General features: G+C 39.2%; 1 protein-coding gene across 1 annotated transcript in view; it reads right to left on the bottom strand.

Annotated features, from left to right (window-relative positions):
* Positions 1–22,740: 22,740 nt before the first annotated feature.
* The window catches only part of LOC124132378 (visual system homeobox 2-like), a 36,334-nt gene continuing 34,350 nt past the window's right edge, over positions 22,741–24,724 (bottom strand). The window contains exon 5 of the mRNA XM_046496266.2: positions 22,741–24,156. Within this exon, the coding sequence (XP_046352222.2) occupies positions 23,876–24,156 (281 nt within the window). The 3' untranslated portion in view covers positions 22,741–23,875. The remainder of the gene's footprint in view (positions 24,157–24,724) is intronic.

Here is a 24,724-nt window from a genome sequence, read left to right as displayed (position 1 = left end):
GATCATCACAGTGACACACGCTGTTTAGATCATGTCAGTGATGACACTCGCTGTTTAGATCATATCAGTGATGACACCCTGTTTAGATCATATCAGTGATGACACACGCTGTTTAGATCATGCCAGTGATGACACCCTCTGTTTAGATCATGCCAGTGATGATACCCTCTGTTTAGATCATGCCAGTGATGACACCCTCTGTTTAGATCATTACAGTGATGACACCCTGTGTTAAGATCATCACAGCGATGACACCCTCTGTTTAGATCATGCCAGTGATGATACCCTCTGTTTAGATCATGCCAGTGATGACACCCTCTGTTTAGATCATTACAGTGATGACACCCTGTGTTAAGATCATCTCAGCGATGACACACGCTGTTGAGATCATCACAGTGATGACACACACGCTGAGCTCTATGCATGGACGGCTGTTCCATGTGGCCATAAACCATACTCACGCTAAGGGTAACTCGTAAACAAGAGCAACAAAACACTTCACATAATCGTTGTACGATTCCGACGATATCATAATCATGTGTTTATGAATCAATGTCAAATAGTGATGGTGCTGGGTTACGCGAAGAGGTGAGAGCATCTGTCTCGTAGGTTGCACCGACGTGGTCTTATAAGGGCTGTATGTTTCAATTAAAAGTGAAAAAGTTCAAAGCAAATGCACAAAGCTCCGTTAAGTCGAAATTGTGTTGATATCGAAAGTGATTCCTATTATGCAGTATTAAATGGGTTATTGATCATGCGTTAAACAAAATGCTATTTGCATTACCCCTAGTTTCGTGACACTGTTTATTCATTCTATAATGACAAACACTAAATATGTAAATATTTATCAAAATAGAAAGTAAAAAATAAAATACATTTGCAGATCTCTCTCTCTTCCACTCTCTCTGTCTCCCTCTCTCTCTCTCTCTCTCTCTCTCTCACTCTCTCTCTCTCTCTCTCTCTCTCTCTCTCTCTCTCTCTTCCACTCTCTCTGTCTCCCTCTCTATCTCTTTATTTCTCTCTCCCACTCTCTCTGTGCCTCTCACTCTGTGTCTCCCATTCTACCTCAATCTCTCTCACACTCACTCTCTGTGTCTCCCACTCTCTCTCTCTCTGTCTTTCTTTCCCACTCTCTCTCTCTTCCACTCTCTCTGTCTCCCATTCTCTCTTTATCTCTCTCTGTCTTTCTTTACCCACTCTCTCTCTCCCACTCACTGTCTCTTTCCTCACTCCCTCTCTCTCTTCCACTCTCTCTGTCTCCCACTCTCTCTCTTTATCTCTCTCTCCCATCCTCTCTGTGCCTCCCACTCTCTGTGTCTCCCATTCTCTCGCTTACTTTCTCACTCTCTCTCTCTGTCTCTCTCTCTCTCTCTCTCTCAATGAAGAAGCAACGCACAAATTAACACTAACTCCCAAATCCCCATCAAACTATAGCGATAGTTCAAAGATCTCGTGTTGTAACAAGAGCAAATTCTTAACCTCAGCCACCTCGCACACTTTCCCGACTCGGACCAGATGGGGCTGGCCGCCCTCCCTCCCAGAAGGCACGATTACCCTCCAAATGTAACTGTACACATTCCTAGATAAATATTGACTCCCATCTAATATAATTAGCCACTAACAGAGGGCTATCCTCCCTGACGAGACAATCTGCTCTCCCAATGATCAACCATTAGGCGTCCAGCTCGCACATGGGGCGGGCACAGCCCAATCCGGTCGATAAACGTCTTGGACGACAGTGGGTGGTCATATGTGTAAATAAAGATTCGTTAGTCCTACACAATCTCAGTCACATCTGCAACGCTTTACCGGGGCATTTAGAAGTAAGAGTGCCAATAGTGGTAAACATCCAAATATTTTAGGAACTTGGAATAATAACATTGAAAGTAACTAGATAATACGTGTGAGTATAATCACTCAGATGAACTCGGCCTGTTCCGGTAAGTGCCCGGATTTTTCCGGCTATTTGCGGAACATGTGAATGGGTGCAAACAAACCTGACTAGCGAGGGACTACTTTAATTCAGTCTGCTAGACCCCATTAGTTTGGTAACACAATTAGAATAGGTCAAATTAATCTACTTGATAGATACTGTTAACCCCGAACTGCCACCAATCGTAATTAAATCTCTGATATGTTTGTTCAAATTAAATAAGGTGTTGAACTGATAAATGGAATGGAGGTAAAATGATTGATATTTTGCGTTTATTGTGTGTGCATGAATAGCAGACACTTGGCGTAATTAACAGTCAATTAAAACCTCTCTCATGACAGGACAATAGGTGTTTCTCAACAGCTAGTTGATGTGGTACATGAGGTGAGTGAGTGAGTGGGTGAGTGGGTGAGTGAGTGAGTGTTGGGCGGGTGGTGAGTGAGTGAGTGTTGGGCGGGTGGTGAGTGAGTGAGTGAGTGGGTGAGTGAGTGAGTGTTGGCCGGGTGGTGGGTTGGAAGGTGGGTGAGAGTGAGTGAGTGAGTGAATTGGTGGCACAGCTGAGGGACGTATGTGAATTGCAGCCCTCTGGATCAGCGCAAACGTTGCATAATTATTAACATTGGCATCCTATCAAGGGGAAGAAACCAATCATTTTTTCGACCACTGGGGCATATTTCTGAACTGAACAAACAATTCATTTAATCACTCACTCACTCACTCACACTTACACCCACACTTACACCCACACTCACACACACGCGCACACACACACTCACTCACACTCTCTCACACACACCCTCACTCACACACTCCACATAAGGTGGAATGTACTCAGCATCAGTTTATTGTGACAAATCTATTTCTCAACCCCTATTGGATGTAAAAGAGCCAACATTGGTGTAATAAATTGATTCAGCGTGATTCAAGACGACTGGACAGACATGTCTGTATGTATTTACTTGTCATTTATGAATCTGCGTCAGAAACTCCGATGTTTTAAGATTTGATTGTTCATTGAACATACGAGTCGTTTTCTTAAACGTTTCGCATCGAAATAAATAGCCAAGAACTACATGGGAAACCTATCCCTTCCTCCCTGGGAGTATTATTCCGCGTTCCCATCTCAATAATATGATAACTTAAGATTCTTTATTTAAGAATAGGAAATGCCCTTCGAATAAACAGAAAATGATCAAACTTGTTTGATCTTTTTTTTAAATGTTTGATGTATTAATATTCGAGGTGGACGCAAACGTGTTACACCAGTTTTGAAAACACGTTGTCTTATAGTGTCCCCTTGATATTGAGATGAGCCGAGCCGATTGAAATATACCAGGCAAGACATACAACAAAAGAATGGTGCTAACAAAATTAAACCATGAATATGTGCTTGAGAGTATACCGCTATCCACAGTTTTCTAACTGGACACTACATGTGACAATTTGAGGAAATATACCAATAATGTATTACTCGTATACATGTTTGTCTATTTAGGGCCCCTTGTCAAGGTGTGTATGTTACAGGTCGTTTACATCGCCATGGCAACAACGATGTGAATGGGATTTAATGTTTGTAATTTATTAAAAAGCGACTCGGTGCCATTGTTTGGCGTGTGTTACACGTAATGGTATGAACTGTTATCAGCTCGAATCACAGTTATTAGTAAAACGTGGTCTTCTTTCCTTATTGGAGGAAACAAGATAGATAATAAACAGTAGAGGCCATGTTGTATATAATCGCAGAATCGGGTAATCCCATTCTTGTATAATCGGGTAATCCTATTCTTGTATAATCGGATAATCCTATTCTTGTATAATCACAGATCCAATTATTGTATCATCCCAGCATACCATCAGTGTATAATCCCAGAATCCCTTTATTGTGTAATCCCAGAATCCCTTTATTGTATAATCGCAGAATCCCTTTATTGTATAATCGCAGCATCCCATCAGTGTATAATCCAAGAATCCCTTTATTGTATAATCCCAGCATCCCATCAGTGTATAATCCCAGCATCCCATCAGTGTATAATCTCAGAATCCCTTTATTGTATAATCGCAGAATCCCTTTATTGTATAATCCCAGCATCCCATCAGTTCAAATCCCAGAATCCCTTTATTGTATAATCGCAGATTCCATTTATTGTATAATCCCAGCATCCAATCAGTGTATAATCCCAGAGTCCCTTTATTGTATAATCCCAGCATCCCATCAGTGTATAATCCTAGAATCCCATTTTTGTATAATCCCAGAATCCCTTTATTGAATAATCCCCGAATCCCATTTTTGTATAATCCCAGCATCCCTTTATTGTATAATCTCAGAATCCCTTTATTGTATAATCCCAGCATCCCATCAGTGTGTAATCCCAGAATCCCTTTATTGTATAATCCCAGAATCCCTTTATTGTATAATCCCAGCATCCCATTTTTGTATAATCCCAGCATCCCATCAGTGTATAATCCCAGAATCCCTTTATTGTATAATCGCAGAATACCTTTATTGTATAATCCCAGCATCCCATTTTTGTATAATCCCAGCATCCCATCAGTGTATAATCCCAGAATCCCTTTATTGTATAATCCCCGAATCCCATTTTTGTATAATCCCAGCATCCCATCAGTGTATAATCCCAGAATCCCTTTATTGTATAATCGCAGCATCCCTTTATTGTATAATCCCAGCATCCCATTTTTGTATAATCCCAGCATCCCATCAGTGTATAATCCCAGAATCCCTTTATTGTATAATCGCAGAATACCTTTATTGTATAATCCCCGAATCCCATTTTTGTATAATCCCAGCATCCCATCAGTGTATAATCCCAGAATCCCTTTATTGTATAATCGCAGAATACCTTTATTGTATAATCCCAGCATCCCATTTTTGTATAATCCCAGCATCCCATCAGTGTATAATCCCAGAATCCCTTTATTGTATAATCGCAGAATCCCTTTATTGTATAATCCCCGAATCCCATTATTGTATTATCCCAGCATCCCATCAGTGTAAAATCCTAGAATCCCTTTTATTGTATAATCCCAGAATCCCTTTATTGTATTATCCCAAAATCCCTTTATTGTATAATCCCAGAATCCCTTTATTGTTTTATCCCAGAATCCCATCAGTGTATAATCCAGTATCCCAGAATCGCAGAATCCTTTTATTGTATAATGGCAGCATCTCATCAGTGTATCATCCCAGCATCCTATCAGTGTATCATCCCAGCATCTCATCAGTGTATCATCCCAGCATCCTATCAGTGTTTAATCCCAGCATCCCATCAGTGTATAATCCCAGCATCCCGTCAGTGTATTATCCCAGCATCCCATCAGTGTATAATCGCAGAATCCCATTCTTGTATAATCGCAGAATCCCATTCTTGTATAATCGCAGAGTCCCATTTATGTATTCCACTCCACTCCTGATAAGGATTTTTTTCTTTCCATGATACACAAACCTCATTCTCACTATATGTCAAATTAATATTAAAACTAGTTACCCATATCAGAATGTGAGTAAATCTAGTATATAATGCCATAAAGTCAAGTTTATGTAACCGAAGCATTCCATGGGGTTTAAGTTAAGGACGACATACGAGTACAGTAGACTACGGTTAAAACGAACACGCTTATAACGAACTGACGGATATAACGAACTTACATTTTGGTCCCGACTATTTGCTGTAGTTATGCTGTTATATATGCTTATAACGAAGTACGGTTATAACGAACTAAAATTAGTAGTCCCTTTGAGTTCGTTATAACCGTAGTTTACTGTAATTGTTGGTTCGTGAATAAGAATAGCCGAGTTTCTCAGGAGCGACGTGAGTTTTTTTCACGAGCCGTATATTCCCTAACAAACACATCCATACTAAAAAGTACAATACATTCCTACCTTTGGGCTTTGACAAGATTATTTTGTGGAAAATATTGGAAAACGAAACCAGAATATTTTGTAGCCTTTATGTATACTGTGTCGCGACCCGTGAAAATCTGGTATAGAATAGGTCTTCAGCAACCAATGCATCCCGTAAAAGGCGACTATGCTTTTCGTAAGATGCGACTAACGGGATCGGGTGGTCAGACTCGCTGACTTGGTTGATGCATGTCATCGATCCCAACTGCGTGGATCGATGCTCATGATATCAGTCACTGCATTGCCTGGTCCAGGCTGGATTATTTACAGACCGCCCTCATATATCTGGAATATTGCTGAGTGCGGCGTTAAACAACAAACAAACAAACAAACTGTGTGGGTCGCCTTTATTTGCAGCGAAGAAACGTGTTGACAGCCATGATGCACGTGCTCTGTCGCGAGTTAATGTTTAGAACAGTACAATCCACTTTACCATTCCACGGGGTCCTAAGTGACTATTTTATCAACCTCTGGCACGTCCTCTGTACTTCAAGGCTGGGGTCTAGGAGATATATGTACAAAACCTAGAACAAGGACATGTATGCTACTCCTGGTTTGGTTTGGTTTATTTCTTTGTATATCCCTGAAAGTCCATGCCTTGTAGTATCTTAGCGTCTTAGCCTTGTATAACACTAGAGGTCAATGCCTTGTAGTATCTTAGCATCTTAGCCTTGTATCATCGTAGACGTCCATGCCTGTTGAATGAATGAATGAATGAATTTGTATCATCGTAGACGTCCATGCCTTGAAGTACCCTAGCATCTTAGCCTTGTATAACCGTAGACGTCCATGCCTTGTAGTATCTTAGCATCTCATACTTGTGTAACCGTAGAAGTCAATGCCTTGTAGTATCTTAGCATCTTAGCCTTGTATAACCGTAGACGTCCATACCTTGTAGTATCTTAGCATCTCATCCTTGTGTAACCGTAGAAGTCAATGCCTTGTAGTATCTTAGCATCTTAGCCTTGTATAACCGTAGACGTCCATGCCTTGTAGTATCTTAGCATCTCATACTTGTGTAACCGTAGAAGTCAATGCCTTGTAGTATCTTAGCATCTTATAGCCTTGTATAACCGTAGACGTCCATACCTTGTAGTATCTTAGCATCTCATCCTTGTGTAACCGTAGAAGTCAATGCCTTGTAGTATCTTAGCATCTTAGCCTTGTATAACTATAGACATCCATGCCATGAAGTATCTTAGCACCTTAGCCTTGTATAACCATAGAGGTCCATGCCTTGTAGAACCTTAGCATCTCATTCTTGTGTAACCATAGAAGTCAATGCCTTGTGGTACCTTAGCATCTTAGCCTTGTATAACCGTAGACGTCCATGCCTTGTAGTACCTTAGCATCTTAGCCTTGTATAACCGTAGATGTCCAAGCCTTGTAGTACCTTAGCATCTTAGCCTTGTATATCCGTAGACGTCCATGCCTTGTAGTATCTTAGCATCTCATCCTTGTGTAACCGTAGAAGTCAATGCTTTGTAGTATCTTAGCATCTTAGCTTTTTTTTTACCGTAGAGGTCCATGCCTTGTAGTACCTTAGCATCTTAGCCTTGTATAACCGTAGACGTCCATGCCTTGTAGTACCTTAGCATATTATAGCCTTGTATATCCGTAGACGTCCATGCCTTGTAGTATCTTAGCATCTCATCCTTGTGTAACCGTAGAAGTCAATGCTTTGTAGTATCTTAGCATCTTAGCTTTGTTTTACCGTAGACGTCCATGCCATGAAGTAGCTTAGCATCTTAGCCTTGTATAACCGTAGATGTCCAAGCCTTGTAGTACCTTAGCATCTTGTTCGTAGTACAATTTGAGCTGAGCAGGGCTTTGAGTGAGTGAGTATGTATGGTTTTACCCCGCTTTTAAAAATATTCCAGGAATATTATGGCGGGGAAGTCCAGAAATGGGTTCCACACATGGTACCCATATCAAGAATCGAACCCGGATCTTCGGCTTGACGGGCAAGCAGGTCTTCGAAATTTTGGGAAAATAGCCAGAAAATTAACAATAATCAAGTGTGAATTACAAATAACTAGAACATACCCTCTTTCGTCAATATTTGACAAAAACATCGAAGGATTTTCGAAACAGGGTAGACTTGATACAATACATATCTAATACATCGGAAATTCATCATATCTAATTCTATTTTTGAACTATAAACTATTTCTAGGTATATAAAGACAGTACCAAATCATTTGAACTATTTCATGTGTCTCTAATATATACAACAAATAATTATGATAAGTTTATATTCAGCTGCTATCAGTACATATTCCCCTACGTGGATTTGTTAATGCGTGATATTTAACGGCAATTCATTACTGGGTATTAAAGCTGGTACTATCTGGCACCGAGGCCACGGAGAAACATAATCGTTGTCAGGATAAGCCAATAATTTCATTTACGGAACTGGCACTGAAAAACGAAGAAAAATAATCAATTTGTGCATTCTCATTTACGGCAAAATATCAGCGGCTTTGAAGATTGAAATAGATCACGAAGAGGTGTCATTTACCAGAGTGAGATATCTATAATAACAGGCAATTATCATAAATCAGATAGCAGGGAAAAAACGTTCACGAGCTGCTTGAACAAATCCCGCGAGATCACGAGCAGGCTCGAGACGAGGAAGTTCAGCCAATCAGAGTCAGGTCACGTGATTCGCCATCAGAGCTCATCAATCTTTCATCAATTAATCAACTTAACGTCCTTCGCCGCGATCAATATTAAATTCGGATCATAGGCATTCTAAACACATTTTGCGAAGCGCGTACAACTTCTCTGTTCTCGAGCTTAAAATCACTCCCATGGGAACGTTGATCGCGGTGGAATCTTATCACAACGATAACCAGAGCTAAACGACCAGGGAATTAGAACCAACACGGCCCTCCATTAGAACTATTAGCTGGGTCCCGAAGGATTGGTCGGGATTAATTCTAGTTTCCAATTAATAGATTGTTTTCTGTGTGTCGCTGTGAGAAGCAAGACTATTTGTCAGCTAATAGCTAATTGTATCGTTTCGTTCAAGTGAGGCCCGGTCCTATACTTCATGACTTTGGGAGTCGGATGTGAAGAGCATATGACATCAGCGCGTGTAATATTGCAAGTTTTCGGAGCCGGTCTCTGGCTCGGTGTCCCGCTGGTGCCAATTCATCAAGTTACGAGGAGTTGTACTGACACAGGCTAATGATAAAGAAGATAGGCCAAGACTCGCGAGATTTCACGATCTTTGTCTTCTCTCGGACTTTCGGCACCCGGGACAAGCAGATGAAACATGTTCAGAATACAAATCACTTATTTCTTTGACACAGCGTGTCAATTGTTACAAATAAACACCAAAACACAACAGGGTTCTGACCTTTTTCATTACACAACTTGAATGCAGAATCGTAAATCACAACGAAAAACAACAAGATTTTGGGATAAGAAGGTAGCAGAAAACGATGAACTGCTATGGCTTAAGAGCTTCACGTTTTGTTATTTTTAATCAGGAGATGTACTGATAGTGTTGTTCCGTTGTAGGGCATTTATCAAAATGAATATTTAAAAAACATATGTTTACAAATGTGACCAGGCATTTTTTGCGTCACACACAAATGATTTCTAAGTTGGCATTATAAGGATGAATGTTGGAAGTTGATTTAGAGGCGGCAAGTGTATTCATCTATCGTTCCTTTGAAAACAGTTTTAGTTTTTATTCTATTGTTTCAGTTCAGCGTGATGTTGACGTCACGTTAAGCCCAATTCCGCCCCATGAAAATCCAAAGATCATAGTCAAGGATTCGAACCAACGACATCAGATGCCGGCAGCTAAGGGGGACAACTCTGCCCATGGGATGTTGAAACTATGACAACTGAGACCTTGATCAGAAAACCGTGAAACTGCTACAAGCGGAAAAAACTACCACCAGTTTTAAAATCTAAATAATTTTTGAGTGTTCATTGTGTTATTTATCAAACAAACACAAATTGTTTTCACTTAACCTCCTAACAGTGTATTTGTTGATATGTAGTTCATGTGACCTCATTCAGAAGAGCGTTGTCGTCATTAGGCATCACAGAAATGCAACGCTCGAACATCCCCCTTCCCCACCTCCCACCAGATGGGTCGTGAAGAATTGGTCCTTTCTACAATTGACATCAAAGAAGCGTTAATAGATGTATGTCGCGCTCTCAGTGGCCAAGATTAAACACAAGTCGAAATTGAGGTTAATTTCTTCATAATGTAGAATTTGTTTGTTAGTATGAATATTGTCGTCATCATCATCATCATCAGCAGCAGCAGCAGCAGCAGCAGCAGTATCATTATTATTATCATTTGCACGAGGTGACCAAAATGTCGTAATTCCATTGCATGTAAAATCACGTTAGGGCAAGAGTCAAGTCACGTTATCATGTTAGGTTTGTGAAAGCGACAATACCCTTAACATAATCATAAGAAATCTCTGCTAAAAGTAGAATGTATTGTTTGTTTGTTGTTAAACACCGCACTCAGCAATATTCCAGCTATATGACATGCATCAACCAAGTCAGCGAGCCTGAATACGTACTGCCAAACTAAACACCCAATACACCCAAACTAAACATCCAATACTACCAAAACTAAATGCCGAATTCTGCCAAACTAAACATACAATACCGCCAACCTAAACACCCAACACTGCTAAACTAAACACCCAATACTGCCAAACTAAACACCCACTACTGCTAAACTAAACACCCAATACTATCAAACTAAACACCAAATATTGCTAAACTAAACACCCAATACTATCAAACTAAACACCAAATATTGCTAAACTAAACACCCAATACTGCCAAACTAAACACCCAATACTGCCAAACTAAACACCCAATACTATCAAACTAAACACCAAATATTGCTAAACTAAACACCCAATACTACCAAACTAACGCCCAAGACTATCAAACTAAACAACCAATACTACCAAACTAAACACCCATTTCTGCCAAATTAAACACCCAATACTATCAAACTAAACACCCTATACTACAAAACTAAATACCCAACACTACCAAACTAAACACCCAATATTACAAAACTAAACACCCAACACTGCCAAACTGTTTAAACATCCAATACTACCAAATTAAACACCCAATACTACAAAACTAAACATCTAATACCACCAAACTAAACACCCAAAACTGTGAATCTAAACACTCAATACTGCTTAACTATACACCCAATACTGCAAAACTAAACACACAATACTACCAAACTAAACACCCAGAACTGTGAATCTAAACACTCAATACTTCTTAACTATACACCCAATACTGCAAAACTAAACACCCAATACTACCAAACTAAACACCCAAAACTGTGAATCTAAACACTCAATACTACTTAACTATACACCCAATACTGCTTAACTATACACCCAATACTGCAAAACTAAAAACCCAATAATACCAAACTAAACACCCAAAACTGTGAACCTAAACACCATTCAACTCAAAAGGCCCAAAGTCGTTCTGAATCAAATTAGGTTTGATTTTCTCGTGTCCGACAATGGATTGCATAATTTAGAAAATGTAACAAAGGTACAAAATAAATTAATAAATCTTATTACATAATTCTATTTTGACGTTTCAATACAAATACGTTTTCAACACAGATTCCAATTTCAATAACGAAAGGGCAGCACACCTCGTTTCCTAAGTGATACCACAGTCAATAGTGAAAGCGGTGTTTACGCCCCCTGCCGGGAGAGTTATCGCACCTGAGTACAAGGTACCTGAATCCCACCTGTCAACATGACGACCATTAATCTAAAAATCGACCCATGTTTAAATCGACACAGCTTGCAAGCTGCACAGGGGCCACGAAAACCAGCCTCGTAACAGACAGTTCACTTAACCCCGGTGTCGGCTCACTCATGCGCGTTCCTCGCTAATTAGCTTAGATATTTAAAATCATCCAGCCGAAGACGACACGCGCAAAAGCGGAAGTTGAGCTAACGAATACAGCCCAGGTGATAATTGCGGAAGATAACAAAGTTGTGTATATGATATGGTTTTGGTCATTTTCAGTTTTCAAATATCCGCTTGTCTTTATTCTTCCAGGCCAATACCATTATCAGTTTAACTGGAATTAATCACACACGCAAGCTAATTGAAAATCGCCTTCCCAATTCAACGCTTCATCGGCACCACCGTAATTTGCGGGAAACTCTATAATTATGTGTTTTAGATGCCAATTTGAAATTGACATACCTTTATCCGCCTTTGTTGTGCAGAATGATGCGAGACATGCAATATGTGTGTTGTTATCGACAAATGTACATTTCGCTTTTGTTGTCCCTTCAGTCAGCCCATAAAACGCTACGATGTAGAAATCCGCGCCATTTTGTAACCGTCCGTGAAATAGATTATCTCTCTCTCTGTATCATGGTAAATGTGAATTTGAGAATTGCATTCACATTCAGAGTATAGTTAATTTGACAAATTAGGTGGTAACAGTAAAGTAACATCGACTTTCTTTCAAATAATGGGTTGTTTTTTTCCTTATGATGAATTAAACGCACGCAAAATAACACGCAGGAGTTTTTTAACAAACTGGAATTATCCAACCATTATGTCAATATAATGTGTTTTGTATGCCACGCGCTCTATATGTGAGATGATGTTAATTGCAAGAGTCCCATATCTAAAGGATTTGTAAATTATTGATAAAATAAGACCTTGCACTACTTTATAGAAGCATTTACAGAAAATAATATGAAGCGGAATAATTTATATTATTTTGAGGGAACGAAGTTTTATATTAGAATAAATTAACCAGGTTTGAATGACAGTAATAAGGCACACTGTATTATGAGGGACCTTTTTTGACAAAGGAATATCTAAAAAATTAAGATTTTAGAAATCGATTTGAAAGTTATCAAAGCGAAATAATTAGACGTTATTACTTTTCCACGCTTGCATATATCCAACTTATAACAAGACTTAATGAAAAGGTTATTCGCCCAAATGTCTTATTTTAGAGATTTAAAAGAAGCGGGTTTATTTATTTTTTTAATATGAGCTTTGACCAAAAATGATAAATTTGGGGATGAAGATAATTGTACAAACGTATGGTAAAACAATCATCTTGTGTAATTTTAGATCTTGGATTAAACAAAAGTATACGAATCGCTAAATCGACCATAAAAATCATTGTAGCGTTTACATCATAGGAGAAGAAGAGAAAACTCAATCATGACAAAAGGCCACATATGCATTAAAGTTCGTTGACATCCTTGATACACGTGCACATACATGAATATTTACGGTAATCTTTTTACAAATGCATTACGTTTCATAGGCGTTCTATACATTAAGATATCATGTGAAATTTTCGTTATAAAATATTCGTGCATATTATTCATGGTGTGCATTATTTTTAAAATTGTCTTTACATCAAGAAAGATATAAAAAGTTTAATACACAGTTTTCTCAGATAATAAGGACACAGTGTACGTGGGGTTGTTTGTTTCAATTCAAATCGTTGTAAATATTCCCAGGTTTATACCGACTACTTTATCACCTGCATATTCATATATTGATAATGTTCTGTATATTTGCACTTAATAAACCTGGTATTGTTTCTACGTGAGTCTCAAGTCTTTTGTAGGAGCGTACATCAGTGCCACAATACCCGGAAGTATTCCCATGCACAGGATTTCGGCTACGACACACGAATACACCGGTGCTCACTTGAACTCGCAATCCCACATCTAAAGTACAGATGGTGATAGTTTTCCTAGCGGCCACATGCACAGCCGGTTAATTAATAAAGATTTCATTCTTTCATTCACCGTACAAAGAACTTTGCTTTTAGCAGAGATTTCTTAAGATTATGGATATGCTTTATTTATTTATTTATTCATTCATTCATTCATTCATTCATTCATTCATTCATTCATTCATTCATTCATTTATTTATTAAGAGCATCGTCACAATGTTTATAGTGTGCAGTCATCCCGTGTTTATCAAGACGGTTCCGTTTCGAGATATATCGTCGTGATAATCCAATTTCAGAAATAAGGAATTATTCATGGTATGTAGACGCTACAGAATTGTCCTTAAAGCAGAACTTCCGGGTGCGAACTAATGAAGTTTAACTGTATACAGGCATAAACCCAAACAGTATCATCGTGTCCTTGCTTTGTCGTTTGAAATATTTGTTACCGGGTTTATTGGATTCAGCTGAAGAGGTTTAACGTTGTATAGGCCTCCACGCAGGCAATGTGGATACCTGATGAAGGTGCAAGAAGTAGCTGAAACGCCGTGTCAAAGAATAAAGAAGTTGTTATCCTTAAAAAGTGTCATGCATTCATGTTCTTCCAAATTCTTAATTCCTATCAAAGACTTCAGATTACGTAGAATAAGGAACGTTTTGGCCCATTGGAAGTGTAAACTTTAAAGTTACGGAAGACTTTGTAATAATGGTATGAAAGTAAAAGAACATAGCCAAATGGTTGATAAAAAACACTTTTTATTCATTTTAAACATGCATATTATTTACTTCTGGCATCTTCAAGTACATGATGGCCAACATGAACACAAAAGGCCGCTGTTACCAACTTCAAGAGCAAATCTAACCATGTGCAAGTCCGACATTGAAGATTATTTTTTTGCCATATGTTTATCATATCGTTATCTATATTTCTTAAGAAATCATCTTGCTCATGTTCAAATATTTGCATTTCCTGAAATACCAATGCTTTCCGTCCAAGGCGACTTTGCTTGTCGTAAGAGGCGACTTCGCTTGTCGTAACAGGCGACTGTGGTTGTCGTAAGATGCGACTAACGGGATCGGGGGGTCAGGCTCGCTGACTTGTTGATGTTTGTCATCGTATCCCAATTGCGTGGATCGATGTTCATGATATCAATCACTGGATTGTCTGGTCCAGACTCGATTATTTACAGACCGCCGTCATATATATAGCTGGAATATTGCAGAGTGCGGCGATAAACAATAAACCAACCAACCAGCCTTTTTAACATAATGTATACTTGAATTAAAATATTAGTTAAAAACATGCATGTGTTGAATCATTGAACAAATCTAGTTCTCATTCACAGAAATATACGTGACAAACCTTCATACAATTTTCTTAATGTTTTGCTTTTGTTTTTAAATTAAGCAGATCCTGTTGGTCCAAAACTTACCTTGTCAAACCACCTTTACACATCAATATGATGCTGTTTGTTATGTATCGTAACGTTCTAAAGGAAATGTGATACCTTTTCCATCTATTTGGTGTTAATGAGCTTCATTCTCCATCAGTATGAACAAGCATGGCAATACAAAAGTAATTATCCCATTCCATCTGAACAATCTTATGTCATTGTATGGAATGCACAGGGTGTGTCGGATGAAAACTATTTTGTTTCAATGTTTATGCAACGATTAATAGCTTGTAACTGGCAGACTCTACACGCTTCTATTATATGTTTGATTCTGGGAAATTGCGATATTATTCTAAGTTTAAAACTACTTTATGTACTGAATATTATATCACTGCGTTTAGGAGTAGAGAAATAGGACGATATTTATGCTTATTACGGTTAAGCGAGTTACCATTAAGATGTATTACAGGAAGACGAGCTGGATTAGATTATTCCTTAATAATTTGTAAACATTGTAATACTTGTGAAATAGATGATGAACTACATTTTCTGTTTAGCTTCCCTGCATTTAATGAGTTACGAAGTAATCATTTATGTTTTTTTACAAACTGAATATGAAAATGAACGTATTTACACTAATTTGATGAACACAAGAAATATCACACAGTTGAAGCTTGTAACATTTATCAAGAAAAGTTTTATTCTGAACAATAATATTATGTAACATTTGTCTCTTGTCACAATGTAAATCCATCTTTCATATGTATATGTACGTGGGCCTCTTGCCTTATTATTGTGAATAAACCAAATCTTATGTCAGCTTACCATCTACATGTGTTAGGATGAGCATTAGCAAAAATTGAATTGAGGTACATGTATATCAGTGAGATAAAGGTCCTTATTAAACCGATATAGTTAGTCAGCGGAGTGGTGACATCGATACACTCACATTGAGGAATCAATGACGTCATGCAACAAAGAAATGACAACAGTAATAATCAAATAATGGATTAAGCAAAGAATTCCATACATAAGAAGCAACAGGTTCGAGAATTTGGGGACATATCCCAGTATTAATGGGTTGTCAGAAGAATATGACAGAAAGTGTTTATGATAAATTATAAAAGAATATTCTTATTTCTGGCAATACAAAAACTCCTGAATGAAAAGGATAATTATTTATATTCCTAGATATGCAGAGAAAATATAGCAATTTTTTACATTCGATGACAAAAACACGTTATTCAACTTATTGGCCAGACCCTCTCCTCTAATAATGTTTCCGAGGGGAAAGGCTTAGAGTGCTGACGCAGCATCAAGGGGATCGCTCAAGTCTAACGTTACTGCTCCACCACATTGTAGACTAGATCGAACTAACAAGGGTGCATGTCAAATAGCGACATTGCATCTAGTGGATATTTATTGTTATGACAACTCTGTACAACGATGCTTGATGTTTGATGCTTGATGCTTGATGCGATCTCATGGCATGAAACCAATATCGCGAATTTTATTTCAAATATCCTTCCGTAACAAAATTCTTGATCCTCAATTGAATAATTGATCATTAGCAAGGAGAACGTGAGATAATAGCCATTTAAACTGGATTTTAGACGGGTAGTTTAACAAAACAAGACGTTATTAGGATTATTCTGGAAAGTATTTAGGTAAACCTTTAAGTAGGCAATGACAGCAGATTTTTGTATTGTACTTATTAGCCGCTTGTGATGCCTTTTTGCAGCGCTCGGCTCTACGTTAAACAACCCGTAATTAGTAGGAAAGCAAAAAAGGTGTTATGATAAAATGCTCAAACATTGAAAAAATGGTACTTTGAATGGTATAGCGTTATTTGATCTGAGCCCAAAAAGCACCACGTTTCCCTTGATTAGCAACCAGGTGTAGGGGGGGATTAGCGCAAATCCCTTTGCGCATGCGCAGTGGCCAAGTGTCAATAGTAATGGCCGTCTACAAAGGACTTCGGCGGGCATCCGGAGAGTAATTCACGTGTGACGTAGTGTTTAGGGTGTTATGGGAACGTAGATGTCATTTCTTCTGCCGAAAGGGCCCTTTAAAAACGCCAAAAGTACTGAATGACATTAAAGGCAGTTGATGAAGGCTGGTTTCGAACACGTGCTGCACTATCTGTTACAGAGTGAAGAGCTAATGAGGGGAGATAATAAGCTTCATTCCCTAATCGTACCACGCTGCTCAGCGGGCTGCCATATTAACGGCTAATAAGCAGGGAAATTGTAATCAAATCTCGAAGAACCGGGAGACAAAATGCTGTATTATTATCAGTCGAAAAAGGCATGAGCAAAGTGCATCAGGTTCATTATTGTTCTCAAGTTTACTCCTTTTTTCCCAATAAACTCGAAGAATCTCAAGCGACCTCCTTCGTTAAGAAATCGCACAAGGCGCCAAGATCTAATGTCAATTTTGGATCAGAAAAAATGAATCTTTTCAGCGGATCATGATAGCGTCACGCCGGACTAATTTGTAGAGATGCATTACAAATTAAAATGAAAAGGAAGAACTCTGTGATTCTGGTAATTATACATTATCGACGATATGTACCTTGCTTTGTTCGTGTCGACATCGTGTCTATTTCAGTCACCTGACTAATTATGACATGTGTCAATCAAAGCATTGGTAAAGGCTCTATGACGACCTCATTGAACAATTCCATAGCCCGGGGACCTATGACGAGACGACCTCTACACACCTGGTAATCATTAAACGTATGCATAATTAAAGAAAATTCATGCTTTGCATACCGTATGCGTGCATCATTGTAATTTAGGAACAAACAATTTTATGCAGTGATTACTACAATATGTAAGTGCACACGAATTGATAATATTAATAATACACTGTGATGTATGCATTTACAGTATATGTTATTATGACGGTGATTGCATAACATGAATATATACTCAGAAGTAGACCCGTGAAGGTCTGTGGTAGAATAGGTCTTCAGCAACCCATGCTTGCCGTAAAAGGCGACTATGCTTGTCCTAAGAGGCGACCAACGGGATCGGGTGATCAGGCTCGCTGACTTGGTTGATGTATGTCATCGTATCCCACTTGCGTGGATCATTGCTCATGATATCAATCACTGGGTTGTCTGGTCCAGGCTCAATTATTTACAGATCGCCGTTATATAGAGGGAATATTGCTGAGTGCGGCGATGAACAACAAACAAACAAACTAAGGAAGTGACAGTGAAGGGCATTGTGATTGTGCAACAGAATTGCTAAAGTTTAAGATCTCTATTGCGATAATTTTGCAAATACAATACAGATACGACTGTTATATTCCCGTGGAAACGAAACCAAAACGCATGCCTGTCTTGTCGTGATTTGTTGTGTCCGAACTATAGATACAGTATTTAGTAATCTGTATTGCCATGTATATTTCACCATAATCGTTTGTCCATAATGTACATACGGGCGCATGAGTGGCACAGTCGTCTAAGGCGCCGAGATTCGCTGTGCAGAGTTGCGTTCCTTGGGCACGCCAGAAACCTATGATTGTGGGTTCGAATCCCGGTTCGCCCCGATTATGTTTCTAGGTTTGTCAGCACCATACCCGTGCTCGTGGGTTTCACCGAAGTGGTAAACGTCTGAGACCTGCATCACTTCTGGCTTTCCTCCCACATTAAGCTGACATGCTGCGATATTACTGGAATACTGTTAAAAGCGGCGTTAAACCCTCTCACTCACTCACTCACTCACTCACTCACTCACTCACTTCCAATACATACATTACTACATGTACCTAATCCACGTATTATGCATTCTAATGGTTGTTTGAATCTCGTCATCCGCGGATGCTGAAGTTGGAAGCAGGAAGAACTCGTTCTTATCTCAAAACAATCTTCATAAATGTCAATATTTATTAATAGAACACTTTCCTTTTGTTTTTCAACAGATTGTTGCTTCAAATCACCGCCCACCCTTCTCCAGAATATCGCAAAAGATTATCCAATCTGTCATTATTTCAAATGCAATTAAAAAAATTGTTTTTTAAACGAAAATATTTCTTGAACATTTTTGTTTAAGTCTCATATAATCTCTGCACTCGTACACAGCACACGTCACTCAAAATTACAGATCGTTTTCGACTTTTAACTACATCAGTAAAGACGCTAACGTGTCGCTTCAACAACAACAGTAAAGACGATATCGTGCTGGATCTTCTCGACTCTCGATCACCTGATTGTCTGGTTTGTTCACAGGCCACCGTCGCATCGTCGTACTACTGTACGACGTCAGGCAACAAACACGTTTCTTTTACAAATTGTGCGAGTGGCGGTGCTACCGATAGAGCTAGAAATGTTTACCCTTTTTCGCGAACACCTGGTGTCACTACTGTATTTCAGTGATCCATTTATGTATTTGTCACCGCTATTTTTTCAAATGAAACCCGTTTTGGTTATGCTCTGGCGTTGACGTCATATTAGTGAGTGAGTATGGTTTTGCGCCGCTTTTAGCAATATTCCAGCAATATCACGGCGGGGGACACCAGAAATGGGCTTCACACATTGTACCCATGTCGGGAATCGAACCCGGGTCTTCGGCGTGACGAGCGAACGCTTTAACCACTAGGCTACCCGACCGCCCCTGACGTCATATTAAAACCCAATTCAATATGGTATGTTTCATTGTCATAATACCCTACATCAATGTTTGGAGTAGCTGAAAGGATCTGTGCAGTTAAATGTGTTAAGTTTTTCACATTAATCATAGTACTGACCACTTAAACAGAAGCAAATGCACACCGCATGGCATTTAAGTGCCAACTTAATGGGTCAATATTCATTTATATGCTATAGGTGTGCAGTAAATGTAATCCTAACGGGTACCCAAGAAGTGAGGCAGAATTCGAATTTGTCTTTGAAGACACCTGTGTGAGACCGGCGCCCTATACCCACCCACTACTGGCTGCTGGTAGCATTGCAAACTTCACCTGATTTGCAACTTCGTGCATAGGACCACCTATCATCAGATTCTGATGTTCCAACATGTAATGTAATGAAACATAACAGAAGAAATGACGAAACATAAAACTGAGTAATGGCCAAACGCAAAAGGGGTGAAATGGCGAAAAGCCCTAGTGATGAAATAGCGAAACGTAAAAGGGATGAAATGGCTAAAAGCTAAAGTGATGAAGTGGCGAAACGTTAAAGTGATGAAAAGTGTGTGGCTGTCTGTCTGTGGCTGTATGTACTTGTCCGGAATAATAACTATTTTATAATTCTAGCCCCATGAAATACCATGCCGGGGTTTAACATGAATTCCCCACTCAGACATAGTAAACTGCCGACCGGTCCTTGTTTTAGACCCTTACAGGGCAACAACAAGTCTTTCGGCATGACGCGGCCAGGGATCGAACCCCGGACCTTCCGCTCTCTGGACGGACGCTCTACCACAAGACCACGAAGGCGGTCCCTCGAAATATTAACTGAAAGAGAATTATTTTAAAGAAAATAACACACTATTACCGAATAAGCGTGTAGAATTGACGCCTCATCCATAGTCTATCGTAATAAAAATATATATGTTTCCAGCCTCCTTTCCTCCAATTCAGGATGCACATTACATATGTCCCTTATCGAAGCCGTGCGAACCGTTTAATGTGCAAATGTACCTTTTCTCCCACCAGCACAACGTTGTGCATCGGACATCACACAACGTTTTGTAGAAATGTGGACAACAAATGCGAGGTCAGAAGACAATTTAAAGAATAAATATAATATTATAAATCGGAGTGTATTATCTTACAACTAAAGATAACAACAATGTTTGAATTACATCATACGTCGGAACAATGATTATGTGGTCACCGTATTGATAGGTGTATGTTTGTCGATGTTTGCAATTGCTTGGCTTTAAAAACAACCAAGAAGTATGCCTTCACATTCAATTGTTTATTTGGTTCAACATATTTTATTTTTCAGTTTAAGAAGGACAGTGTAGTCAACATACACAGTAATACTGCTGTGTGTATGAAAATAAATAAAGTAAAGTAATTTGCATTAAACTTCAAATTATATATTTAACGAATCAACAAAGAAGTAGAAACATAAACACACTACACTTTAAACAATATAATATTTATGACCACTATTGTCATGTACAATGAAACCTCGTTAATCTGGACGATAGAGTTCCTACTGAAATTGGTCTGAATAATAAATTTCCGGATTAACAAGGGTACAAAATAATATCCTTCCATTACATATACGTTCTCGGTAGTAATATGCCCGAAGGTGGGGTTTCCGGATAAACGGGGTCTGGACTAACGAAGTTTCACTATATTTGGAATGTAGAAAGGTGTAACTGACGTTCCTCTTCTCCAAAGTCACACATCTGGAAATAATGCTGGTCTAGAGGTTACCGTATTACCTCGCATAATTCGCCACTCCTGATGGTTGAAATGAGCATTTCGAGAAGGTTCGTTGAGAAAGTACGGCACTCCGTGTTCCAAACTAAAACATATCACTGTTTCTAACTTGAAAGTTGACTCACATCTTGAGATAACAAGAGTAAGCTACATAGGGTTTGTCAAAGCAATAATAATAATGATAATATTAATAATAACGGAGGGCGTGGTTTGATTAACGTGGAGGCTCTTCATGATAGAATTGTATTGTGCACTTTTGCACACATGTATTTGTCTGATGATCCCCTTGTGAAGCATGTCAAGACTCATGATGAAAACAAGGCATTCCACAGTTTTCTTAAACGAGCCAAGGATGAGGGACATAATCTCAATGCCAGTGTTGATTTTTTTATGGCGTTGTACTGCTGGACGGTACAAAAATGAGTGTCAACCAAGCGAGGTGCCATATCAAATCGGCCCAGACACAATCTTTCAAGGAGAGGCTATCCGAACGACCACTGCATCGAGTTCATGTGCAGTATGTTGAGAAGTTCAGCAACCCTGAACCCTGAGTCCTTCGCGTGGATGAAGTCGGCTGGCCTGAAAAGCGAAACAGAAGGCTTTCTGTTTGCTGCTCAGGACCAGTGCTTTCCCACTTTGCATTAAACTACATATGGAATGTAGATTGTACAATGAATTTAATGAGACTGTCCAACACACTGTCAGTGGATGCCCAGCTTTGGCACAAACACAGTATCTTGAGCGACATGATGGAATGGCTCGATCCTTTTATTACCGTCTTCGCCATGCTTGTGGTTTTGACACAGAGGTCCATCCATGTTGCGACCCGGAATATGTAGAGGGCGTCATGAAAAATGATAAATACCAAATTCTTTGGAATAGGCGCTTATACAGTCTCAGACCCATCCAGGCCACCAAATCAGAACTTGTCCTTTTTGATAAATACAATGAAATCATTTATATTATTGAATTTTCTGTCCCTTTTGAAACTAATGTGACAAGATTCAGGAAAAACATGGCAAATGTGCAGACCTCACGTTCGAAATGTCACGCTGGCATCCCAAGTACAAAATTGTCCGACTCCCCATTGTTCTCGGTGCCTTAGGTTTGGTACCTCCCAATCTGTTGACTGACATTGGGAGAGTACCTGAATTTTGCTACCAGGAATACAGCCCTTCTGACAATCTGGGTAATGCAGAAGGCTGCAGTGTTGGGGAGTCTTCACATTCTCCGAATAGTTCTGGGTGGGTTTGACTAGGCAGCGCTTCCTGGGAGAAGTCCCATTCGCTGTCTGGGCTGCGTGTAGAGGGGGGCAAGGGCCCTGAGCTGATGATGAGCCTAACCAGTCTGACTGTGCCAGAATCACCCAAACCCTCTTTGCTGCATTTTTAATTTTAATCTGTAAATAATAATAATAATAATAATAATATAAAAAAATAAGTATTTAAGTAATATTATCTTGGAAACTGTCAAATTGCTGCAAGTATAAACTACACAAGGGAAAAATAGCCAGTATTGCCCTCTATAAATCGGTGAACGGTGCTTCAAGCTTGCAGTAACATTTCCTCTTGTCACACATGCCAATTCCGAAGCATACCCAACCGTTTTGTAACTATTTTGATTTTGTACATTGTTGAGAAACCTTTCGTATCTGGTGTGTGTGGGAATTACCCCCAAGAAATGATACACTTTGGACCTATTCCTATATACATCGTAACATAGTTAACTCGAATTCCCGAACCTGGACAATTCGTGTAACCTGACTTTAACACCCCGACAGACTTTGTCATTACGGTGCAGTATCGGCACTCCCTTTGTTTCGAACTACGGAGGACTCGACTCAAATTCAATTATCCCAAACATTTCGAGTTAGTGTGGTTGTTGTAAGCGAGAAAGATGCAGCAATATGAACCATGGGATGATCCGAAATACTGATTTTAAGCGACTTTATGTTTGTATATTTTTTATGTGGAAATGAAAACAACTGTGAAATTTCTCTGCACATGGTTTAAATTAATGCAACGCCCATTCAGTAATTTTAACTTGAATAAAATGAATAAATTATGTTTAAAAAATTACCGGGTTAAAAAAACAACAGCGAAATCTCGTTAAGTCGAACTCTTGCAAGTCCATAGTTCGATTCGTACAATTATAATCTAGTTCTGGCGAACTCGTCATTGACCCTGTTCTGATATCGAATTCCCACTATCTCGAACTACGACGGTCCAAATGACTTCGAGTTAACGATATTTTACTGTACTGATATAAGGATGATATGATAAAAGCTGAGATTTAACACAGCTTGCCCTAAGACGATATATGTTTTAGTGCGAGCATATATGTACATAAACCTGTACTATACGAACTGTCAAATTTCATATTGTTCAACCACACAAGAAACATTAACACAATGAAAGTCTCTGAATAACACTGGATGTGGACAAACGACAAGTAGTACTGCTTATTGTTATCAATCAGGCATCTCAGGTAGCTCCGTGGCCTGCAGCCTCACCACAGCGTCATGACTCTCATCATCCGCGCTCTCGTCTGAACCGTCGCCTTTGCCTTTCTCGTCTTCCCTGTCTCCGTTCTGATGGATTCTGGCAGTATGCTCCTGCGCACGCGCACGAAGTGCCGCGATACTCTCAGACCGAAGCTCTTCTTTGTCTTTCACTTCCGGGATACAGTCGCGACTTTCTTCGTCATCGCTCTTCAGTCTTGTCTGTGGATCACTTGACTTCCGATACATACCTAAACAGTAGAATAAAAATAAGGTTATCACTGTATATAAAGCTATTTTTGTAATCTGACGTAATGTCGATGTCTAAATTACCTTCAAATTTTCTGATTTAATTCCAACAAGATTTCCATTTTCAGTGTGTCAAACTAATGAAAATAATTGGACGTTACAGTTTATCACCCGATACGAAACATTATGAAGTACAAAATAATCTAATATATTTCAAATACACGAGAGTGTGAGTGGGTTGGATTTAACGTTCGTGAGTTTGGGTTAATGGCATGTCAGCGGAATGTGTGTCGGTGTGCCTGTGTGTCTTTGTGGGGTAGGGGTGGGGGGTGCAAACGTTTCCATTTTTGTTGAACCCCACGAAAACGGTGTGATGTTAATAAACCACACGAATCATAATCAGGGAGAATCTGGAATCCACGATCAGCGGATCCTAACATGAGAAAGGGAGGTAACTCTGTCAAACATGTCCACATGTGGGGTCACACACACACACACACACACACACACACACACACACACACACACAAACACACACACAAACACACACACCACATATGTATACATGCT

This window comes from Haliotis rufescens, unplaced genomic scaffold (assembly GCF_023055435.1).
Source record: "Haliotis rufescens isolate VD_foot unplaced genomic scaffold, xgHalRufe1.0.p SCAF_3, whole genome shotgun sequence".
Taxonomy (NCBI): Eukaryota; Metazoa; Mollusca; class Gastropoda; order Lepetellida; family Haliotidae; genus Haliotis; species Haliotis rufescens.
Note: the sequence above shows the minus strand (reverse complement) of the source record. Positions and strands in the feature narration are given on the sequence as shown.